Source organism: Lissotriton vulgaris, chromosome 3_1, assembly GCF_964263255.1.
Source record: "Lissotriton vulgaris chromosome 3_1, aLisVul1.2, whole genome shotgun sequence".
Classification (NCBI taxonomy): Eukaryota; Metazoa; Chordata; class Amphibia; order Caudata; family Salamandridae; genus Lissotriton; species Lissotriton vulgaris.
Genome location: NC_141689.1, coordinates 318825335 through 318847628, shown reverse-complemented (window position 1 = coordinate 318847628; position 22294 = coordinate 318825335). Strand labels below are relative to the sequence as shown.

The window sequence follows — 22294 nt, the reverse complement described above, 5'->3', positions numbered from 1 at the left end:
GTTTTAGGGTTGGGTTTGGGTTTTGGGGTAGAGGGTTTTTTTTAACCTATTTTTACAAATAATAAAATTACAATAATTTAAATAATAATTTTATAAAAAAAATATATTACAAATAATTAAATTAAATAATACATTAAGAAATATTTACATTATATTTTAAAATTATTTTTTAATATTATATACTTACCTATACTTACGTTGTAATGGTATGCGTTGTAACAGTATCTGCGTTGTTGTGTTTTGCGTTGTAAAGGTATCCGTTGTAACATGACTTGCGTTGTAAAAAATCCGTTGTAATGGTATGCGTGCTAAAAGTACGCGTTGTAACATCATATATCCGTCTCATATTCATATTTGGAATACGATTGAGTAGATGACTTGTTTGTGTAAATTGGTCGCTCACTGCCTGCATACCAGAGTAAGGACATACATCGATAGGACTGTTCTGTGCCGCCTGGCTGCCCACTAGCCTGCACACCACACGTGAGACACCTTTCACAGCCATACGACAACAGCACTGTACTCGGTGCAAAACATGCCCACAAAACTTACCATGATTAGCCTCTCCGAGATCCGGTGACAGCTTCACCACCCTGTACACACAGAGGAAAGTGCTGCTCTTACTGGCATCTTTTTGCAGGCCCCGCTAAGATTTCATGACTTCATGGACTCCATTGTACACCCCGTAGTAGCACTGGTATCACCAATGGATGTAAAAGGAAAGCCCAAAATTAGACTGACATACATTCTTTGGGGCATGTACTTCGTTCACAACACATCTAATTAATGGTCACCGGCTACATCACTGCCATGCAGATTCTGGAGGGACGGTTTTAAAATAGAAAACTACTATGAGTTAGAAACCTATGCAACCGCTGTTTGCCAAATGTTCCTTTTTTGGTATAGTGTTTCCTTTTTTTAGGTTGAGCGACCTATCTCAATGCACATGTGCATTGAGAGCGGGAGCTCGATATAAAGGGGCTTAAACAGAGCTTACCGAGATCTGGCGATTCCATGAAGTGCCCGTGAAAGCTCGCTCAATGCGCATGTGCATTGCCATTAAAAGCGCGTGCACAGACACCAGCCTCCCCCCACAGTCATCCCCCAGCGTGCGCTGTGCCAACAAGCCTTTGAAGTGACTTCAAAGGTATCTGCTACCCCCGCCCCCTGCTTCACACGTTTCTCGCATTTCTCCTCCCTCCCTCGCCTTCCTCGCCCTTCAGCGTGCCTTCAGCCTCCATCCTTTCTTTCTCTCTTCCTTGTCTTTAATTTGTTTTCTTTGGTAGTGTTAGTCTTCCTTTTGCCTTTACGGTGTCGTGCATCTGAGCAACTACAGTGCGACTTTTAATTTATTATTTCTCTTAAACTTTTACCGCGTTTGGGATTTTATTTTTGTGTGCATTTCTGGTGTCGGTATTTACTCTACATTTACGCTTATTTCCTATACACTTACTGTCTTACCCAATCCTGTACGTGTTCATGAACAGCTTGCTGTTAAGATGTCCATGGAAGCGGCTCCATGTGAGTAAATGCCGCATTTTGTGAAGCCTGGTAATAGCTAGTTTTTTTTTTATAGTTAAAACATCACTTTGTGTAGCGGTGGTTTAATGCAAGCTCATACATTTTCCTCGAGCAATTCCTGTTATGACAAGCCGCACCAAACACTGGAATCCATTTGTGTTCTATGAGGAACATGCAGCGAGAGAAGGCAATAAATTATCCAGACTTTTCTTCTGGGGATTGTAAAATGGATTGAAAATATGTCGTGACTTTGCCCTTGAAAGCGGCTTGCCGTTTGAGCATTGAATGAGCTGCCTTGCTGGCTGTGCTTCCTCCAGTAGCGACCCAGCAATGAACCGCCTGATTTCTTAAAAATGCATTTCTACTGCAAAGTGGGATGGCTCTGCACACATTTATTTTGTATTGCTCTCGAGCTGTCTTCAAAGTATACCACCACCTCTACTGTGCAGATGACTCGAATCGGACGTCTCTTTTGTATGCAATTATGCGGGAAGGAGCAGGTCCCAATCACAAATTACAGGACCTGCCATTAGGAGCTTCTTGATTTTTTTTTTAATTGATGGTTGAGCCGACCACCTCAGTGCCACTGCGCCAAAATCAGAAGAGTGGTTTAATTCTGATGGAGGTGTAACGCACACATATATTGGTACACCTAGAATAAAAGTCTGTGGGGAGAACAATATTTTTAGCTTCGTTTTTAGGGGCGAGTTTGAGAGCGCACTTGCAATACTATTGTGTTCAATAAAGGACTTGCAGCCCGCCCACTGCTTATCATTTGTTGAGTCTAGGAAATGTGAGCACTCTGTATTTTGCATCCAATTCATGGAGTACTTGGATGCAATTTTACACAGCTTAGGTTGTTTAGTTTCAAGTGCAAGTAAGTAGTCCATTTCTATTTCCTTGCCTGCTAGGTCTTGTAATCCTGGACTTGTAATATGAAATTTGAAGTTACACTACCAAAAAAAGGTAACGTCACTCAGCACCAGGTGATTATTTTCAGTTTCTCCGACATCAGTATGTAATCAGCTAACTCTGCCTTTCCTATGTAAACACTGGCCCCATGTGTTGTATGGTAAAACGTCCTATTACAAACCTGAAAAGAGGTATCTTACTTTCAGTTTCACCCACCGCATCCACCACCACCACCACCACATCCACCAAACTTTGGCATCTGCTAGCACAAGTTAAGCACTGCATGCCTCTCTATAATGCTGCCTCTCTAAATCTTTCTCTCGCTTGAATCTTTCAGTATGTACTACCTCTTTACTACACCTGGCGCATATCTAAAACTTTTTCCCCTCATGCATCTCACAATCAGCTTCCTTCTACTTTTCCACACTTTGGGCTGGCAGAAGAATCCGATCGTCCACAGATCAGTGGTGGACAAGGTAGGACAGAATAGTGTTTTCACCCCTCCAGTCTCTCTTAATCAGACAACGAAGAGAAGACAAATCAAGGTGAACTGCAGAACTTGGTTTTTATTGCCAGACACTGCTTAGTCCAATATAAGTAGCCACAGTCAGTTGTGACAAGGCTTTTCAATCACTTCAATATCAACAAGTTTATATCTTAAAACCTTTCAAAGCAAAATCCGATAGCACAAGCCATCAGGCTTTGCACTTTCAATTTCTATTGTAAGACAACTGGGAAATGTTGATGGAAACTGTGGGGATAATTCTTAGTATGATAATGTATCTTGTCATCTGAACAGTGATAAGTATCACTTTCCTTTCTGGTGTTAGCCATCTTTCAGGATATATGATACGAGTACCATAAAGTCTGATAACAACGAACATCTGGTATATTAGTGCCAAGGGCAAATGTGGGCTTCACAAATACACATTATGTTAGGTTATATACTTTTTTTTAAAGTATTTCCCATTGTTAAATAACTACAAAGAGGCGTTATGGTAGCCATAGGTTTATTTCAATTCCAGTTTACTAAACCCAGCAACGGGTAGTGGTGCTGCTTTTGATTTGCCCGTCTTGGCTCGCTGCACTGAAGGAAAAAGCCTTTCTTCTGGCAACAATGCAAAGAATTTAAATCGTTCACCCATTTTGTGAGGATTTACCAACATATCGTACCCACTGAGCAATTGCTGCTTTGTGGTTGAATCTTCCGATTTCCACAGCAGTGCCTGCAGTCTAATGTCAATGCCCATATTGGTTAAGAATTCATGTTGAGATATGGGTCCAAGAGAGACAACCTTTCCTTGCAACATCCTTCTGAAGTAACTGAAATCCACATCTGCTGTGAGGTCTGCAGACCCTGGGTCTATTAACACATCATGAAGCTTATGATCACGAAAACCTCTGAAAGTGTCTGTCTTGTCCCCATCGTGGCCATAATCAGCAATCAGAGCAGCTCCCCCATCTGCGTCAATGCGCGAGGCCAGCTTTTGGATGATGACGGCTGCATCTGGACACACTTCCACATGGTCTCGTGTTTCTTCAGCATGTATCAAGGTCCTCGCAGCCAGCGTGGCATTTGGAGACAGAACAAAACACAGCATATTGGGAACATTAGGGTCCTCTGTAATTAGAACTTCTACCCATCCTCGTTCAGTTTTCTGAAATTTGTGGATGGCCAAGGCATCAAAGAATTCATGTGCTAAATATAAGCTAAAACCTCGTGGTACGGCCCCTAGGTCTTGATACCACACTATTGGAAGTCCAGTCTTGGTGATGCCTTTCTTATAAGATATTTTGTTGTGATCAGATGGTATGTTTTCTCCAGTCAACTTCAGTGCCTGAATATCGCTCAGCTTGTGGCTGATCTCCACCATATGGAAAGAGATGTTACAATTCTTTAGCAATGGCTGAAACTGTTTGAAAACCCTAAGTATGTCTTCAGCAAGGGTGCCCCTGCCAGGACCCAACTCGACCAGTTGCAAAGTTTTGGGCCTCCCAGCAGCCATCCACTCACTGATGCACCAGACAGCAAGCAGCTCTCCAAATATTTGACTTATTTCAGGAGATGTCACAAAGTCTCCCTCTTCTCCAATCATATCATGGTGGACATAGTAGCCCTTGAGAGGATTGCTCAACACCTCCCTCATATATTCAGCCACAGTAATGGGGCCTGTGGACTTGATTTTGAACAGAAGGTGCTTGAGCACTGAAGAGTCTTTGGACACCGCTCTTCGAGAACTGCATCTTCCTGCAACGTGACATGTTGCTGCAAGAACAGGTCTCCGTAAACTGCACATATTTACAGATGTCCTGTGTAGGACACCCAGAAGCACATTCATGACTCTTGTCCACACTGGAAAAAAAGACAAAAAGTGAGGCTTGTAAATAGTCTATACTAGATTCAGTTTAATCATCAAAAATATGCTAGAAACATAAATGTTACTCATTAAAGTCAAAGCATTGTACAAATTGGAGTTAAAAAGTCAGCTATGAAAACAACATTGCGTCGATGCTTGCCACATTGTTTTTCTATCATTCTTTTTTCCTCTAGGCCTGCCCTTTCAAAACTAACTCTACATAATCGCCGGACGTTCACTTCAGAAACACCAAATGTTGTAAAGCACTATTTGTCAGCACAGCAACAAGGGGAGAGGATGTAGCTTTAGGGCTAGAGCGGCGGACCTCGAAGCTGGGGAACAGGGATCTAGTCTCTCTAACAACATTCAACATCCTGTGATTCTGGGCTTTCTCTGCAGTTCTTCCATCGTCCGGTTTTTACAACAAAACACAGTGGTTCAGCACTCCCCACAGCGAACAATAATAAACAAATAAAGATTTGAAGAATCCGTTCAGTAGGGCTTAAAAAAAAATTCTTTTATTCTTTTTCTTCATACAAAACGTAGCCAACACGTTTCGTCCAGAGGACTTCTTCAGGGCAAAAAGTGATGAAACTATGTTGATAGTTGATTTTGACGGAAAATAAGTGTGTTCGCGGAATTTGTAGTTCAAAGATCCAAGGGTGCACAGGGATAGCCACCTTGCTATTATATTATTTGCGAGTCCTTCATGTGTTTACTTCAATTTTTTTTAATTCTTTAGATGGTGCCAGGTTTCGCATCCAATCACTGTGGCATGTATAATCCACTTATTTGTAGCGTCGTCACCCTCCAACACGTCGGCGGTTTCGAAAAAGTGTGCTTCATCCACTACGACGAAACAAATAAAGGGATTATCGCAAATAATATAATAGCAAGGTGGCTATCCCTGTCACGACAATAGGAACTGAACTTCTATGCTATTTATTTATTTATTTTTAAATCTTTTTATTTGCATTTCGTTATTTTACAAGGTCTACATTTAATGAGATCAGCATCGCAGATGGTTAATACATTAATCACAAGAGTTTTTGTTCTCTGCTGTACAGTATTAATTGGAAACATGAGTTGTAACTCAACATTCTTCTTAGTATCTAGGGGCGATGTATTCGTACAGCCTTTGCGAACAGCCGTAGTCCATTAACTAATGTGTTGACCTCTGAGCTGGTGCTAGGTAACACCGGCTATTGTATTTTCTTATAGTATGAATATAACTCTTCAACGTATGTAAATTGAACTGAATCACTGTATATAGGAACTTGTGTGTTTATAAGGGCTAGGACCTTCAATGGACGATGTTGGTCGCTTGGTTCTATATGGCATGGTGCGGGCTGTGCATGACTGTGTGGGGGCGGCGGTAGGCTCCCAAGGTCAGATGGAGGAATGCATGACACTGAGGGACCAATTACGGGGGGAATTTTGTGTGTGCTCCTGGCGTGTATCCTATACCGGGGATATAGCGGCTTGCATGGGTAGCTATGAAGGCATGGAGCATTGTCGCTCATTGCATAGAAATGTGGTGTTTGCGTGTGCCTATGATTTCTTCTGATCTAAGCACCTCTTCCTCAGAGGCTCCCTACTTTTTAACCACGCCCGCCATGCTTCATTGGACGGCTCCCCCCCCCCCCCCCCCACCCACCCCGGCACTCTCCAGTACATGGCTATGCATCTCTTCGCCAAAAGGATTGTCAGGGAGGCAAAGTGCGTTTCCACTTTTTGGTGCTTTCGGCGTTTGGCTATGCCCTCTGCACAGACCTCACATGTTTTGAGTATCTTAAGCTCGGTGACCGCTAGTAGGGTTGCGTGTATTGTCGCCCAGTATGTGTGGAGTGTCGGACAATCCAAAAACATGTGCAGGAAGAGGCCCCGGGTTCCGGGCATCTGGGGCAGGTGAAGTGTGAGTTAGGGTAATAACGCAGTAGCATTTCTGGGGTCAGATATGCCCGATGTAGCCCATGGTATGGTATGTTTTTTAACCAGTAGTTGTGGGACACCTTCTTCGGGAACTCAAGGGTGTGTCCCCACTCTTTATCTTGAAGGGGCCGTTGGAGCTCCACCTCCCATTTTTCTCGTTGAGGAACCAAAGTGACCGCACTTAGCTCGTGCACAACTTTGTACAGCCATGTTACTAATTCTGAACCTCTATGTTATTTGATTACATATCTATCGCCAGCTCCTTTGATAATTGCAATACGTTTTGCTCGCTTGAGTACTGACCTGTGACTTTGTTCCAATTCCTGTACAAAAGTTGTTGACACATACTGTTGTATTGGACAGATTGGATGATGATAATCCTTACATCCTTTCATATATCCCAGGTTTCATGTGTGGGCATTTCAATCTCACTAACCTTTGGACTTTAGCAAAAGAAAATATATGTTGAAATTGATTTTCTAACGTTAGGTAACTTTGCACTCCCATACAGACATTTACCATACAAATATTTTAAAGCTGCACTAAAGACTCTGAAGCAACTCTCCTTTTCAATATAAATACAGATAAAGCCCTTAATATCAGCATATCTCATTTTTGCACATTCGTCGTCCTACGCAGCATGCTGTGGCAAACACAGGTCCCGAAGCAAAATAGCAAATAAGATGGGATTTGGTAAAACATTTTCAACTGAAGTAACCAAAGAGAAATATATTCATAAATTAATTAAAAACAAAACCATTAGTATGAGCAGACACTGAAAAAAACCAGTTGAGCAGGAAAAAATAAAACAGAAACTGGTGGCAATATATTCATAGAGACAAGAATAAGAGCATATCAGTTTTCTTCGGTTTCAGGTTGAAAAACTGAAGATGCCAAGCAGGACTCAATGAAAGACAATCAAGCTGACATGTTATGATGGAAAGAAGCAGATAATTAGGAAAAAAACATATTTGTAAATCGCCTTCATAAATATGAGCCTTGCAAGGGGCTTGGCATTCAGTGAGTTCATTAAACTGAGCCAGGTTTCTACTTTTTCCCATTTGTTGTTCTTGGCCAGTAACAGGAATTTTGTCTTGGATGAGCTTTCGGCAAACACTGGCATACCGGTCTGGGTGAGGTGCAGGCAGTATTTGAGGCATTTAATATTTGAAGTAGAGGAGACTTTCAATTAGAGTTGTGTATGAACGTCATATTGGGCAGTCTTGATGCTAATATCAGTGAGTAAAGATCGAAGCAGCTCCATGTCAACATGGGAATACAGAGGGATTCCCAAGTGAAAAAGAAAAATATATCTGCTTCAGTAACAGGGAAAGCATAAAAGAAATATATATCTGCTTCAGTAAGAAGCACATGAATCAAATTAAGCTTGGTCTGAATGGATCAAAGAAGGAAATTCTAGTCCTATAAAGGTGTGCAGTTTATAGTCCCATCCTTTCATCTGGCTTTGAATCTAGGGTATCATGCCAAAGCCTTGGAAATAACTTTTGACTTGGATCTGAACTACACTCAGGAAATCAACTCAGTGATCAAGGAAACTAGTTTCCAACTCACCGTCATCTGGGAAATTATCTCGCTGCTTCAAGCTGACCGCTCAAAGAGCTAATGTGTGTTTTGGTTAGAACACAGTTGGACTACTGCATCACTGTCTACAGTCATGCAGCAATGACTAAAACAGACAGAAAACACAGAGTACAGTGTTCAGTGATTGTGCCTCTCCCAAATTGACCGGTTGGAAAGTGTTTGGTTTCCCAGCAGCTATACACTCACTGTTTCACCAGAAACTAAGCTGCACGCCAAATATCCAACTTATTTCTGCAGAGGTCAAAAAGTCTCCCACGTCTCCAATCATATTTTGGAACAGCCTTAGACCGAATTCCACGCAGAAGCTTGTTACTTCCATTTTAGGGAAACTAAACTTTTCTAATTGGTTTTAGATGTAATCTGACAATCACAGTTCTAGGTATATCCTGTTACATATCAAGCTAGATATTAACTCTCAAGATGGAGAATGTTCTTTTTCCTCTATACTGCAGGGCTCTGAAGTGACCAAAATGAGGTGAAGTGCTTTATAAAAATCATAGTGAAATACCAATGCTAGAGGTGTTGTGGAAAAATCAGATGAACAAGAGGTGTGAAAAGATGCAGATTAAAGCAGCTTCACAAGCGAACTAGGAGGCAGAATTGTTGTCCCTCTTTTCCAAAGAGGTTAAAGTATACACTATATAAAAGAAAACGTACACGCATGATAGCAGATTGGGCAATGAGTGCTAAAAACAACTCTTAAAGTGGCTTAAACATTGAAAAATGTACTGCGAGAGATAAGAAAACGAGTGAAGAAAAAAATACGCTTAATGCTTGTACCAAAATGTTTCAAAGAAAAGTATGCAACTGGAATAATTCCAACGAGCCACGGTTGGGAAGGTTTAACAAAATGCTTCGACAGGCTTAATTTGAGACAAACGCTCTAAAGTACAACCCATTTGCATTATACTGCACAACAGTAGGCTGGTCAATAACAGAAACCTGAAAATTCCTCAATTTGATCTGGGAATGCAGAAGCACATTCCCCGAGAACAATTTTGCAGTGATCATGGACCAAACATACAATAAGTAAAGAAACTAGGGTAAAATTAGAGGAGCCAGAAAAGAAAAATTGAGGTGAAAATGGGAAATGATCAGAAGGAATCCAAGTTGATTAGGACAAAGCGATAAAATGAACAAGCAATTGCAATGCAATAGGTCTCGCATTAGGAAAGTTTGAGCTATTGGTATTGTAAATGACACATTTTTTATTTATGTGTTGGTTTTGAAAGTAGCGAAATTAATAGCTTTGTCATTTACAATTCCAATAGTTTTAACTTTCGCAAATGTGACACCTATAACATTTGTAACGCAATATGTGTTGTATTTACATGACTTAGATGTATTGATATTACAAATAACAATGGCTTGTAATTTTTGTATTAATTAAGTTATTGTAATTTATAATGGCAATAGCTTAAACTTTTGTAAATAACTTTTGTGAAGATTATGTTCATTGTATTTTATTATGAAGAAAATCCAAGAACAGAAGTAAAATATTAACATCTTTTTGTGACATTTGTAATAAAGCTTGAAACATTGAGAGAACATATTTGAACCAGTTGTTGTTGAATGATTACACAGATTGATGCTGTGGTGGGGCTGAGTGATGCTGTGGTGGCGACGAGTGATGCTGTGGTGTTCAGTGATGCTGTGGTAGCGCATAGTGATGTTGTGGTGTCCATGAGTGCTGTTGTGGTGCCCCTGAGTGATGCTGTGGTGGTGCTGAGTGATGCTGTGGTGATGCGATAGATAGACAGAGTGAGTGCGATAGATAGATGGAGGGAGGGCGATAGATAGATAGAGTGAGGGCGATACATAGATAGATAGAGTGAGATAGATAGATAGATAGATAGATAGATAGATAGATAGAGTGAGGGTGAGGGTGATACATAGATAGAGTGAGGGTGATACATACATAGAGTGAGGGCGATAGATAGATAGATAGATAGATAGATAGATAGATAGATAGATAGATAGATAGATAGATAGATAGATAGATAGAGTGAGGGCGATACATAGATAGATAGATAGATAGAGTGAGGGTGATACATAGATAGATAGAGTGAGGCCGACAAATAGATAGAGTGAGGGCGATACATAGACAGATAGATAGATAGAGTGAGGCCGATAGATAGAGTGAGGCCGATAGATAGATAGATAGAGTGAGGGCGATACATAGATAGATAGATAGAGTGAGGGTGATACATAGATAGATAGAGTGAGGCCGACAAATAGATAGAGTGAGGGCGATACATAGATAGATAGATAGATAGATAGATAGATAGATAGATAGATAGAGTGAGGCCAATAGATAGAGTGAGGCCGATAGATAAGAGTGAGGTCGATAGATAAGAGTGAGGGCGCTAGATAAGAGTGAGGGCGCTAGATAAGAGTGAGGGCGATAGATAAGAGTGAGGGCGATAGATAAGAGTGAGGGCGATAGATAAGAGTGAGGGCGATAGATAGAGTGAGGCCGATAGATAGATAGAGTGAGGGCGATAGATAGATAGAGTGAGGGCGATAGATAGATAGAGTGAGGGCGATAGATAGATAGAGTGAGGGCGATAGATAGATAGAGTGAGGGCGATAGATAGATAGAGTGAGGGCGATAGATAAGAGTGAGGGCGATAGATAAGAGTGAGGGCGATAGATAGAGTGAGGGCGATAGAGTGAGGGCGATAGATAGATAGATATAGTGAGGGCGATAGATAGCTAGATAGAGTGAGGGCGATAGATAGATAGATAGAGTGAGGGCGATAGCTAGAGTGAGGGTGATAGCTAGAGTAATGGCGATAGATAGATAGAGGGCGATAGATAGATAGAGGGCGATCGATAGATAGATAGAGAGCGATAGATAGATAGATAGAGGGCGATAGATAGAGCGAGATAGATAGAGGGCGATAGATAGATAGATAGATAGATAGTGAGGGCGATAGAGAGGGCGATAGAGCGAGGGCGATAGAGCAGGGGCGATAGAGCGAGGGCGACAGAGCGAGGGCGACGGAGCGAGGGCGACAGAGCGAGTGAGGGCGATAGATAGAGTGAGGGCGATAGATAGAGTGAGGGCGATAGATAGAGTGAGGGCGATAGATAGAGTGAGGGCGACAGATAGAGTGAGTTGGAGTTGGAGGGTGGAGTTGGAGGTTTGAATTGGAGGGTGGAGTTGGAGGGTGGAGTTGGAGGGTGGAGGGTGGAGTTCGGTTTGGAGGGTGGAGTTGGGAGGGTGGAGTTGGAGTTGGAGGGTGGAGTTGAGTGATGTGGTGGTGACCCTGAGTGATGTAGTGGTGCCCCCTGAGTGATGCCCCTGAGTGATGTGGTGGTGTCCCTGAGTGATGTGGTGGTGTCACTGAGTGATGTGGTGGTGTCCCTGAGTGATGTGGTGGTGTCCTCGAGTGATGTGGTGGTGTCCTCGAGTGATGTGGTGGTGTTGTGTGGCGTTCAGCAGTGTGCAGCGTGCAGCAGTGTGTGGCATGCAGTAGTGTGTGGCGTGCAGTAGTGTGTGGCGTGCAGCAGTGTGTGGCATGCAGGAGTGTGTGGCATGCAGGAGTGTGTGGCATGCAGGAGTGTGTGGCATGCAGGAGCGTGAGTTGTGTGGTAGTCTGCAGCATGCAGCAGCATCGTTGTTTATACCCAAATGTCAATAAAGACATTTAAGGGGTGGAGGGGATGTGCACCCAGTAGTAGATGCTGACGAATGAGACAAAAAAAATAACTACAAGGAGAAATAAGCAAATTAAAGGAAACCTGTAAGAAAATGTAAAATAAAAGGACTCGACCAGCAGCCCTGGCGGTGAAGGGAACACCGTTTCACGCAGTTGTTTACATGTGTTTAGGCAAAACACTGACTCAGCAAGAGAGCACATGGCTTAAGTGGGCTTCCTTGCGCTCTATGTTGGATGTAGCGGAGGGCGGAAGAAAATGTTAATGATACTGGAATTGACTTATGATTTTTGAAGGTTCACCCAAGGCCCATAAAGGAAGTACATTTAACTATGCATGTATGCTTTGTGATGGTTTTATCACAAATGCCTAGCACACAGCTAAATGTTGTCAACATGACTTCCCTAAAAGATCGGTATTTTCCTTCAAAAACAATGAAACCAAAGTGTATTGGCATGTAATGCAATACTTCTGTAGCTGATATACACCATAATACCACTACCGTGTGCAAAATATTAAATAAATGTAACTTTAGAGGCACCTTAACACTTTTACTTGTGACGAAAAATCTGGCGTCCGTAGTTCGGGAAATAGAGGCGCTGGAAGGGCGTGTAGGATGAGAAATGGGAAAACACTTCACCAGCACACATGCGCAGACTACACAAAGAGCCTGCAATCTGAGAAAAGAAAGTCGCGAGCTTCATTGTGAGACTGTACGCGCGACTCCGATGACAGCGAGAGCGCGTGTGCACAAATTAAGGTAGTGACATATGCGCAGGTACGAGTTGCGTTTGGGAGTTCACGCGCGAGCGTAGTTATCCAGTTTGGCTTTTGAGCTTGCGCGCTGTTCTCAGTTGGTGCACGAGCTGCTGTACCCGATCTTTGGTTGGCTCAGAGCGGTGGCTGGGGCGCGGGAGAGAGGGAGAAAGGAGCGCGGGAGCCCAAGGCAATGGCAGCGGCAGAGGAGCAAGGGAGGTGTTTTTATATAGCGCGGACTTAACCCGAAGGTGTCAGGGCGCTTCACAATAGGAACAGTAGTGATACATGAAGCAAAAATTACAAGTGAGCATGATACAAATGCTACGTTACATGAGGCAATAGTGACAATTGTGCAAGTATCAAGAGCAAACAAAATACAAGAGGTAGCAAATGAGATATGTTACTAGAGGAAACAAGCTTCTTGGCATTGCTGTGTGGGGTGTGGGCGGGCGGGGGTGTGATGAGTGAGACGCGCGTGCTGGAGAGGCATGGGGTGGGATGACTGGTCAGCAGAGTGCACAAAATGAAGATCCAAAGAAAGCTCTTGAAAAATATGCCCGTGGGGAGAATGCGCAATGGGAGAGAGGCTGTGGGCTGCGTGTTGGCGTGCTGGAGAGGAAGGGGGTGTGATGAGCGAGAGGCGCGCGCTGGAGAGGGAAGGGGTGGGAGGACTGGGCAGCTGAATGCAGCGTGCACAAAGTGAAGAGCCAATGAAAGCTCTTGAAAAATATGCCTGTGGGGAGAATGCGCAATGGGAGAGAGGCTGTGGGCTGCGTGTTGGCGTGCTGGAGAGGGAGGAGGTGTGATGAGCACAAGGCGCGCGCTGGCGAGGGGGGGTGGGAGGACTGGGCAGCTGAATGCAGAGTGCACAAAGTGAAGAGCCAATGAAAACTCTTGAAAGCTCTTGAAAACAATGCCCGTGGGAAGAATGCTCGTGATTGTGTTCACATGAACTGTACTAAATCCGCAATGGTTAAAGAGCTTGTTTTGCCTGCTATACTCTCGTCTATTTATCCCTGCGGGATAGAATAGTCGAGACCTAAAAAGGAATTCAAAATTAAAGTGTGCCAGCTAGAATATGAGACAAGTGTATGAGAAAAACCATAAACATCAGTGAGACAGTCAATAATGTAAGGCCATATTGCCAAAATTACAAGTGGTGTGAGGAGGCGGGTGCACGAGATCACAATATCAAGTTATTGCAGAATGAAGAAAGAGGCCAGGTCAGACCAAAGATTGATACTAAACAAAGAAAGGGGTTTGGGTTTCACGAAGAAGACATAGTTAAATCTAAATGATGAAGTTTTAGGAAAAAACCAAGCGAGATGAAAGCGGAATCCAGAGAGTATTGTAAAAGAAGGCTATCTTCCTTTTGTGGTCAAACCAATCAAGGGGTGTTAAGTAAAAGTTGATGCAGGCTCCATTATGCAGCGGTGCACAAGGATGCTTTGATAACGTTCTGTGTATCTGTTATTCGCATTTCTTTGCTGCTGGGAGTATTTACCCTATCCATATAAATTAAAAGAAGCCAGTTTATTACTTATCAAAGCCAGTTTATTACTTATCAAATGTGCAGGTGGTAAATATATACATGCTCTTTCTTTAACGGAGAGGCAGGAAACTGAATGCTGTGCATAATCAACTGGCTGAAATTTTTTACGTGACCCATGGAATGCTTGCATTATTCTTACCCACTTGTAATTACTCTGGTCTGCATTCAGTCCTTCGTTTTTTTTTTGCTCGAGACCCAGTTACTACAGCGGTGGGTTCAGTGGGGCTTTGTTGAATGTTCAAGCCCTCTGAGTTGATTTGTGAAAGATTTGTAGATGTGTTAGTATACTGTGATAAAGTTCTGCAAATATAGAAGTGCACCGTGAAAGGTCTGTGATGTCTCAGTATTGCATTGGAATAGTTGTGCATGGTGCAGGTAAGTGAAATTACTCAATATTGGATTACAAATAGATGGTGCAGTACAAGAAAGAGTGCTATGAAAATATCAGCACTGTGATATCAGAGCATGATGATTGCCAGAGACGAAGTACAATGTGAGAGCTCTGTGGATGTCTCAGTATTGAGATAACTGTGCACTCTGCAAGCCAGAGTAGGTATGCATTATGAGAGAACTGCGAATATCAACTTGTTTAGTGTAGGACAAAAGAGGAGGGACATTGGTAAACTATGTAATAGATTTAAGTTATAAAATGATAACATTTGCTATTTAAAAAACCACTTAGGGCTCAATTGAGTCTGGCAGTTCACCAGACTCCCGGGGCCCGGTACCTTCCGACCTCACTATTACAATTAGGGCAGCCGGACTGCCTTTGCCCCTAGCAGTGTTGTACCAGTCTGAGACCACAATATGCTTGGCGGGACCCCCACAGTCTTGCCAAGTATATAACGAGTTTCCTCTCCACCACGGTTTTTATGGCGGTTCCTCCTTCATGAAAACCGTGACGGACAGGAAATTAATAGAGAGCACTACAGGGCCCGTGCCTCAGGGTTATGGGGTGCATGAGGGAGGGCACAACATGTGCCCCCCCTGTGTGCATGCACCCTGGTTCCGGAGTGGCATGGACTTCACAGTCCATGCCACGCATGAACTGTTTTTGGCGTTCCCATTTTCTGAGGGAATGCCAAAAAACCTGCCAGACACAAGAAACACTCGTAATCTGGCAGGCTGCCCGATCAAGGGTTTGACGGTGGGCGGATAAGGTGCTACACTGCCAAACTCGTATTCAGGCACTTAGTGTTGGTGCAAACCCTCTGATGTAAATCATAACAATCACCAGCTATCAACCACAACACCAAAAAATTATAATGTGCATGGCAGAGCAATTGAACTTCCATCCAACCAACCACACCACTTGGAGTAGGACACTATCTACCTGCTATTATACTTCAGCACCTTATTAGGGGTAAGCTATGCTATTTAAATGTTAAATACAATTCAACTTAAATATTTAGAGGGAACAGCATATCGAGTGTGAAGACAAAGTCTGCACTTTTATGAGCAAATAGCATTAGTGATCTTTGAACCAGTCAATAATGTCACCTATCATCTGCAGCTAGGATTGACAACTTGCGTAATGATACAATTTAAAAAGAAAACACATCCCTACATTTCATTTACAGCCATCTATCCCATGGATATTCCCAGAGCAACAAAATCAACAACTTGGTCCCGGTATTCAACAGGGTCTTTTTATTTGTTAGATCTGGGGGTCTCTAATTGGCATAGGTAGGTACCGGTGACAAATAAGAACCCTTGCGTCTAGTCAGGGTAAAGGGGTAAACTCCTAAAATAATCCCTGCTCACCCCCTTGGTAGCTTGGCACGAGCAGACAGGCTTATCTCAGAGGCAGTGTGCAAAGCATTTGTGAACACATACAGTAACCAAGTGACAACACTGCAGATGGACACCACAAAAGTTGTATATGAAAAATAAGTATCTTTTATATAGATTTAACACAAGACCACAAACGACAAAAATCCACAATACTGTACTTAAAATGGTAGAACTGGCTTAGTTCTCTTAAGATGGTAAATGCGACACTTTATGTTCAATGTACCTTAAGATGCGTAACGCTCCTACAACAGAAGTGTTGCAGGGAAGAAGATGCAGTAGTCCCTTACATGCAAGGACGGTGATGCGTTGAATATCTGGTGCAAAGAAACAAAGATAGCGCTTTCTTCTGGATGCGTCACGCTTCCCGGTGATCCTGCGGCGTCTGCTGTGATGTCAGTCCTCTTCTCTGGCGATGCGTGATGCTTCACACGACGCGAGCCGCGAAAAGCCCTGCGACGCGCTTCCCAGTGATGCGTCGTCCTCTGCTGCGACGTCGATCCTCTCCCCTGGCGATGCGAGTTGCTTCCACAAGAATGCGAGCCGCGACAGGCCCTGCAACACTCTTCCCGGTGATGTGGCAGCATCTGCTGTGACGTCGATCCTCTTCTCCGGCAATGAGCCGCGACAGGCCCTGTGACACGCTTCCCGGAAATGCAACGGCTTCTGCTGCGACATCGATCCTCTCCCCTGGCGATGCGAGGCGCTTCGGTGGCCATGCGATGACTGAACGATTCTTCTGCGACACGCTTCTCTGTGATGCGGCGGCATCTGCTGCGATGTCGATCCTCTTCTCCGGCGATGCGAGGCACTTTCTGTTGTGAAGCGGCAGCGGCAGTTCGGCGTCACGCTTCTTGCTCTTGAGTCACGCTTCCAGCTCCTTGCGATGCGAAGTCCTCAAAAAGTCCAGCACAACTGCAGGCACTTCAAAAGAACTCTTGGGGAGCTGGTGGGTGAAGTCTGTTGTCCCTGAAACTGCAGGAGGCAAGCACTTTTCTCAAGCCCTTGGAGATCCTTACAAGTTGATGAAAGTACACAACGTTCCTTTCTCCTTTCTTTGGCAGTCAGGCAACCATTGTAGGCCAATCCCCCAAGCAGCACTTCAGCTTAGGAATAGTCTCTCCTCAGTCTTTCTGGTTCCACTCCTCAGCAAAGGTTTCTTCTGGTTGTCCAAAAGTGATCTAATTCTCTGGGGTCTGAGTCCCCTCTTTTATACACACTTTCTCTTTGTTCTCTGAAGGCGGAGAGGCCTGTGCCTAGTCCAAACCAGTTCTGGTCAGCCCTGTAGCACTCTGTTGATATGACTCCTTCTTTCCTTTCACAGTGCAGGGCAGAGACATCAGACGCACCACAGGAGGTGGAGCCAGCATTGTGGAGGAAAGGCACAGCCCTATTCAGGTCCCTGGTGCAACTCCTCCCTCCCATCTAGATGCAGATCTCTCTATTCAGCACTGGGCTGGCTCAATCTGTCTCCTGGAATCCCCCAGCCCCTGTCACTCAAACTCCAGACAAAGAATACACAACCTAGCAGAGGCAGGCCTAGATAGTTAGACAAAAAAATACCTACTTTCTAAAAGTGGTATTTTCAAACACAGAATGTTAAAACCAACTTCACTAAAAGATGCATTTTATCATTCTGAGTTCAGGCTTACTAAACTCGAATTTCTACCTAGTTCTCTGAGTCAGTTAGGATTATAAAATGAAATAATCAAACTGCCCATTCTGGCCTATGGGGAATAGGTAGCCTTGCAATAGTGAAAAACAAAAATGGCTGTAATTCACTATTAGGACATGCCACACACATCGGGACTTGTTCTACCTTATACTTATAATGCACCCTGCCCTTGGGCTTACCATGGGGGTGTCTGATATGAAGAAATGGGAAGGTTGAAGGACTGGCAGGTGGGTGCACTTGCCCAGTCAGCATGGCAGTACCAGACTGCACACTGGCTCTGCAATGGCAAGCCTTAGACACACTTTTACAGGCAGCATCTGTGGGTAGCACAACCAGTGCTGCAAGCCCACCAGCAGCATTTGGATTTACCAGCCCTGGGCACCCCTGGTGCACTGTACTAGGGTCTGACAAGTAAACCAAATCAGCCAATCATGGAGTCACTAATCCATACATCAATTTTACAATAGGGAGAGCATATGCACTTTAGCACTCACCAGCAGTGGTAAAGTGCCCAGAGTCATAAAACCAACAATAACAGGTCAGACACAATACAGGAGGGAGGCAAAAAGTTCAGGTAAAAAGGGCCAAGTCCAACAGTATTTTACCTAAAGAATACTTTGCAGCTATTATACATTGTCTTTTATATAGTGCCTCACTACCACTAGTGATGCTTCAAGCCGCTGTCCATGCATGCATGGATGAAAGGTTTGTTAGTAGGTATTATTTAAGTATAGAGCAGACAGTGTGCTTTAGGTTTTTATGGTGTAACTGTTTATAAACAAATAATATATTGCTTTAATGTTGACCTGCATCATTAGTTCAAATTTAGGATATGATAATGAGCAACACAAACATATATATATATATCCCAAAACAGGACTTTTCTCGACACTTAAACAATGTGGGTATTGGAAGACCCTTGGTAAGAGGAAGGCACAATGATAGCACATCAAAGCATTTTTTTTAAAGTCACAGTCACATTTTAAATGCCCAGATACGCTATTGCGAAAAGCCTCTGCAAAATCTACTTGAGTTAATATACATATAAATCATGTTTCTTATTCAATAACACTCGCAAATTGGCCAGAAGTAGCATAAGCTTTGCTTCCTCACAGAACACATTCAACACGGCAGCAGAGAAGCAAACGTCACTCTCTTACAAAACTCACCAGGTGCATTCTTCCATTCCTAGCAGAAAAGATCCAGCAGGGCAGACTAGTACATGTGTTGGGATGGAAAGAGAGGAAATAGAAGAATGGGCAGACTGCCAGAAAGACAGGTGAGAGACTTTCAGATCTAAAAGCTGATCTGGTAGAGCCAGTTACACCATCATGGCACGTATTTGAACGCCACAGATACAACATTGTAATTTCTTTTGAGCTAAGAGCTCAAATTAACAAAGCGAAAATGTGTTTTGATTTCAGTATGACTAGAAGCATTGCTAAACTCTAGGCCATGTTGTACAGCGGAATAGGGCCTGGCCCTATTAAGGAAAACTCCCTGCCGACCAAGCAAGGTTAACAAGCAGAAAAGCATATTTTTGTCTTTTTCATAATGAATCACGTTTGTCTGAAGCCTCACTTTCAAATCCTGGTTGTGTAACTTTCATGAACAGCACCAATGCATTGGACTACTTGAAGGGCTTGGGGACAGGAATGAAGTTAATGAGGATGTTACTTGAGACACCACCACTATATCGAACGAGACTTCATGCCCCATCATACAATAATTAAAAGATGACAATAGCTTTAAGGAATAAACAGTGTGGTAGGATTTTGCCATCGCAAGAAATGTTTGTGAAAACGCACATACAATCAGGAGATATATCTTAGAAGCTGTGTTTTTTAAAATATGTTATTCTTATTCTGCCGCATTCATAACTTCTGGAGATATATTAAACAAGCATTTGCAATGCAATAGGTCTCGCATTAGGAAGGTTTGAGCTATTGGTATTGTAAATGACATTTTTTATTTATGTGTTGGTTTTGAAAATAGCGAAATTAATAGCTTTGTCATTTACAATGCCAATAGTTATAACTTTTGCAAATGTGACACCTATAGCATTTGTAATGCAATATGTGTTGTATTTACGTGACTTACATGTATTGGTATTACAAATAACAATGGGTTTTATTTTTTTTAATAATTAATACTTAAATAAAAGTTATTGTAATTTATAATAGCAGTAGCTTAAACTTTTGTAAATAACTTTTGTGAAGATTATGTTCAGTTTATTTTATTGTGCCGAAAATCCAAGAACAGAAGTGAAATATTAACATCTTTTTGTGATATTTGTAATAAAGCTTGAAACATTGAGAGAACATATTTGAACCAGTTGATGTTGAATGGTTGCACAGATTGACGCTGTGGTGGTGCTGAGTGATGTGCTGGCGAACGAGTGATGCTGTGACGTTCAGTGATGCTGTGGTAACGCATAGTGATGTTGTGGCGCCCCTGAGGTATGCTGTGGTGGTGCTGAGTGATGCTGTATGCTATGCTATATTTTGTTTTGCTATCCTATGTTTTGTTTTGTTAAGCTATACTTTGTTTTGCTATCCTATGCTTTGATTTGTTATGCTATGCTGTGTTTTGTTATGCTATGCTATGTTTTGTTATGATATGTTGTTTTGCTATGCTATGCTTTGTTATGCTATGCTATGTTTTGTTATGCTATGCTATGTGTTTTGTGTTGTATTATGCTATGCTTTTTTTGCTATGCAATGTTTTCTTATGCTTTGCTATGTTTTGTTGTGTATGCTATGCTATGTTTTGCTATGCTATGTTTTGTTGTGTTAAACTATGCTGTTTTGTTGTGTTTTGCTATGTTTTGTTATGCTATGTTTTGTTTTGCTATCCTTTGTTTTGTTATGCTATACTATGTTTTGTTGTGTTTTGTTATGCTATGCTATCTTTTGTTGTGTTTTGCTGTGCTATGTTTTGTTATGCTATGTTTTGTTGTGTTTTATTATGCTATGCTTTGTTTTGCTATGCTAAGTTTTGTTATGCTATGCAACGCTTTGTTATGCTATGTTATGTTTTGTTATGCTAGGCTATGCTAAGCTTTGTTTTGTTATGCTATGCTATATTTTGTTGTGTTTTGTTATGCTATGCTATGGTTTGCTTTGCTATGATATGTTTTGTTTTGTTATACTATGCTTTGCTGTGCTATAATGCTATGCTACGTTTTGTTGTGTTTTGTTATGCTATGTGTTGTGTTTTGCCATGTTTTGTTATGCTATGCTTTGTTTTGTTATGCTATGTTTTGTTATGTTATGCTATGTTTTGTTATGTTATGCTATGTTTTGTTCTGCTATGTTTTTTTGTGTTTTGTTATGCTATGCTATGTTTTGTTATACTATGCTACATTTTGTTATACTATGCTATGTTTTGTTTTGCTATGCTTTGTTATAATATGCTATGTTTTATTTTGCTATGCTTTGTTATGCTATGCTTTGTTGTGTTTTGTTATGCTATGTTTTGTTCTGCTATGTGTCGTTGTGTTCGTTATGCTATGCTATGTTTTGTTATACTATGCTGTTTTGTTTTGCTATGCTTTGGTATGTTATGCTATGCTTTGTTTTGTTATGCTATGTTTTGTTATGCTATGCTATGTTTTGTTGTATTTTGTTATGCTATGCTTTGTTGTGTTTTGCTATGCTAGGTTTTATTTTGTTATGCTATGCTATGTTTTGCTATCCTATGCTTTGTTTTGTTATGGTTTGCTATGTTTTGCTATCCTATGCTTTGTTTTGTTAAGCTATTGTGAGGAAGCGACGGGAAAAACCTGCCCAGAAGTACCATCGGAGTGCCCCGGGGGCACTCTCCAGCCCCATCCGGTGATGACGATGCTCACAACCCCTGGGCGGAACAAGATAGGGGAGAGAACAGGACCGAAAGCAGCAACAGGGAGTGTGGAAGGCAGAGACGGAGAGAGGAGATGAGCCGAACCACTGGACGAGACCGAAGGAGGAGGACAGGAGAAACGAGACCGAGAGACCGGAGAGAGACAGAAGATGGAACCAGAGAGCGAGGAAGCCAGTGAGCGAGCACGGGAGAACAGAGGAGAAGACGGGACGAGGCCTGAGGAAGGCGCTACGGACGGTGCAGCCGGGATCCCAGGAGAGGGTCCCGGCCTCAGGCAAGTGATTGGGGAGGCTAGGCGCACTATAGTGGGGTGGTGCTGTGTTCAGGCCTGTTACTCTGGATTATAGGAGCAGGGGTGCTTGGAGATCAGCTGCGGGCAATTAGGGAGGGGACGAGAACCAGGACTAGGCCAAACTACCACCGGGGTTAACCCTGTAAAGAAGGTCCTGAGGTCAGTGGAGAGGAGCAGTACCTTATTTATTCAGCCTCCTACCGAGCCCGGATTTAGGGGGATTTGTTTAACCATAAGCCTTTATTATTTAACTTAGGGAGACTCGAGTGGAATTCTAACCGTCTCCTTCGTTTCTTTTTACTGAGGGCCCGTCCAGTAGGTCGACTTCAGAGCAAGAGAGACCACCACGACACCACCGGAGGAAGACCGGAGAC

At 42.7% G+C, this 22294-nt stretch overlaps 1 protein-coding gene across 1 annotated transcript in view; it reads right to left on the bottom strand.

Annotated features, from left to right (window-relative positions):
• Positions 1–2980: 2980 nt before the first annotated feature.
• Positions 2981–22294, bottom strand: part of NDUFAF7 (NADH:ubiquinone oxidoreductase complex assembly factor 7) — a 55152-nt gene continuing 35838 nt past the window's right edge. Inside the window, exon 2 of the mRNA XM_086960513.1 lies at positions 2981–4786. Within this exon, the coding sequence (XP_086816639.1) occupies positions 3444–4772 (1329 nt within the window). The 5' untranslated portion in view covers positions 4773–4786 and the 3' untranslated portion in view covers positions 2981–3443. The remainder of the gene's footprint in view (positions 4787–22294) is intronic.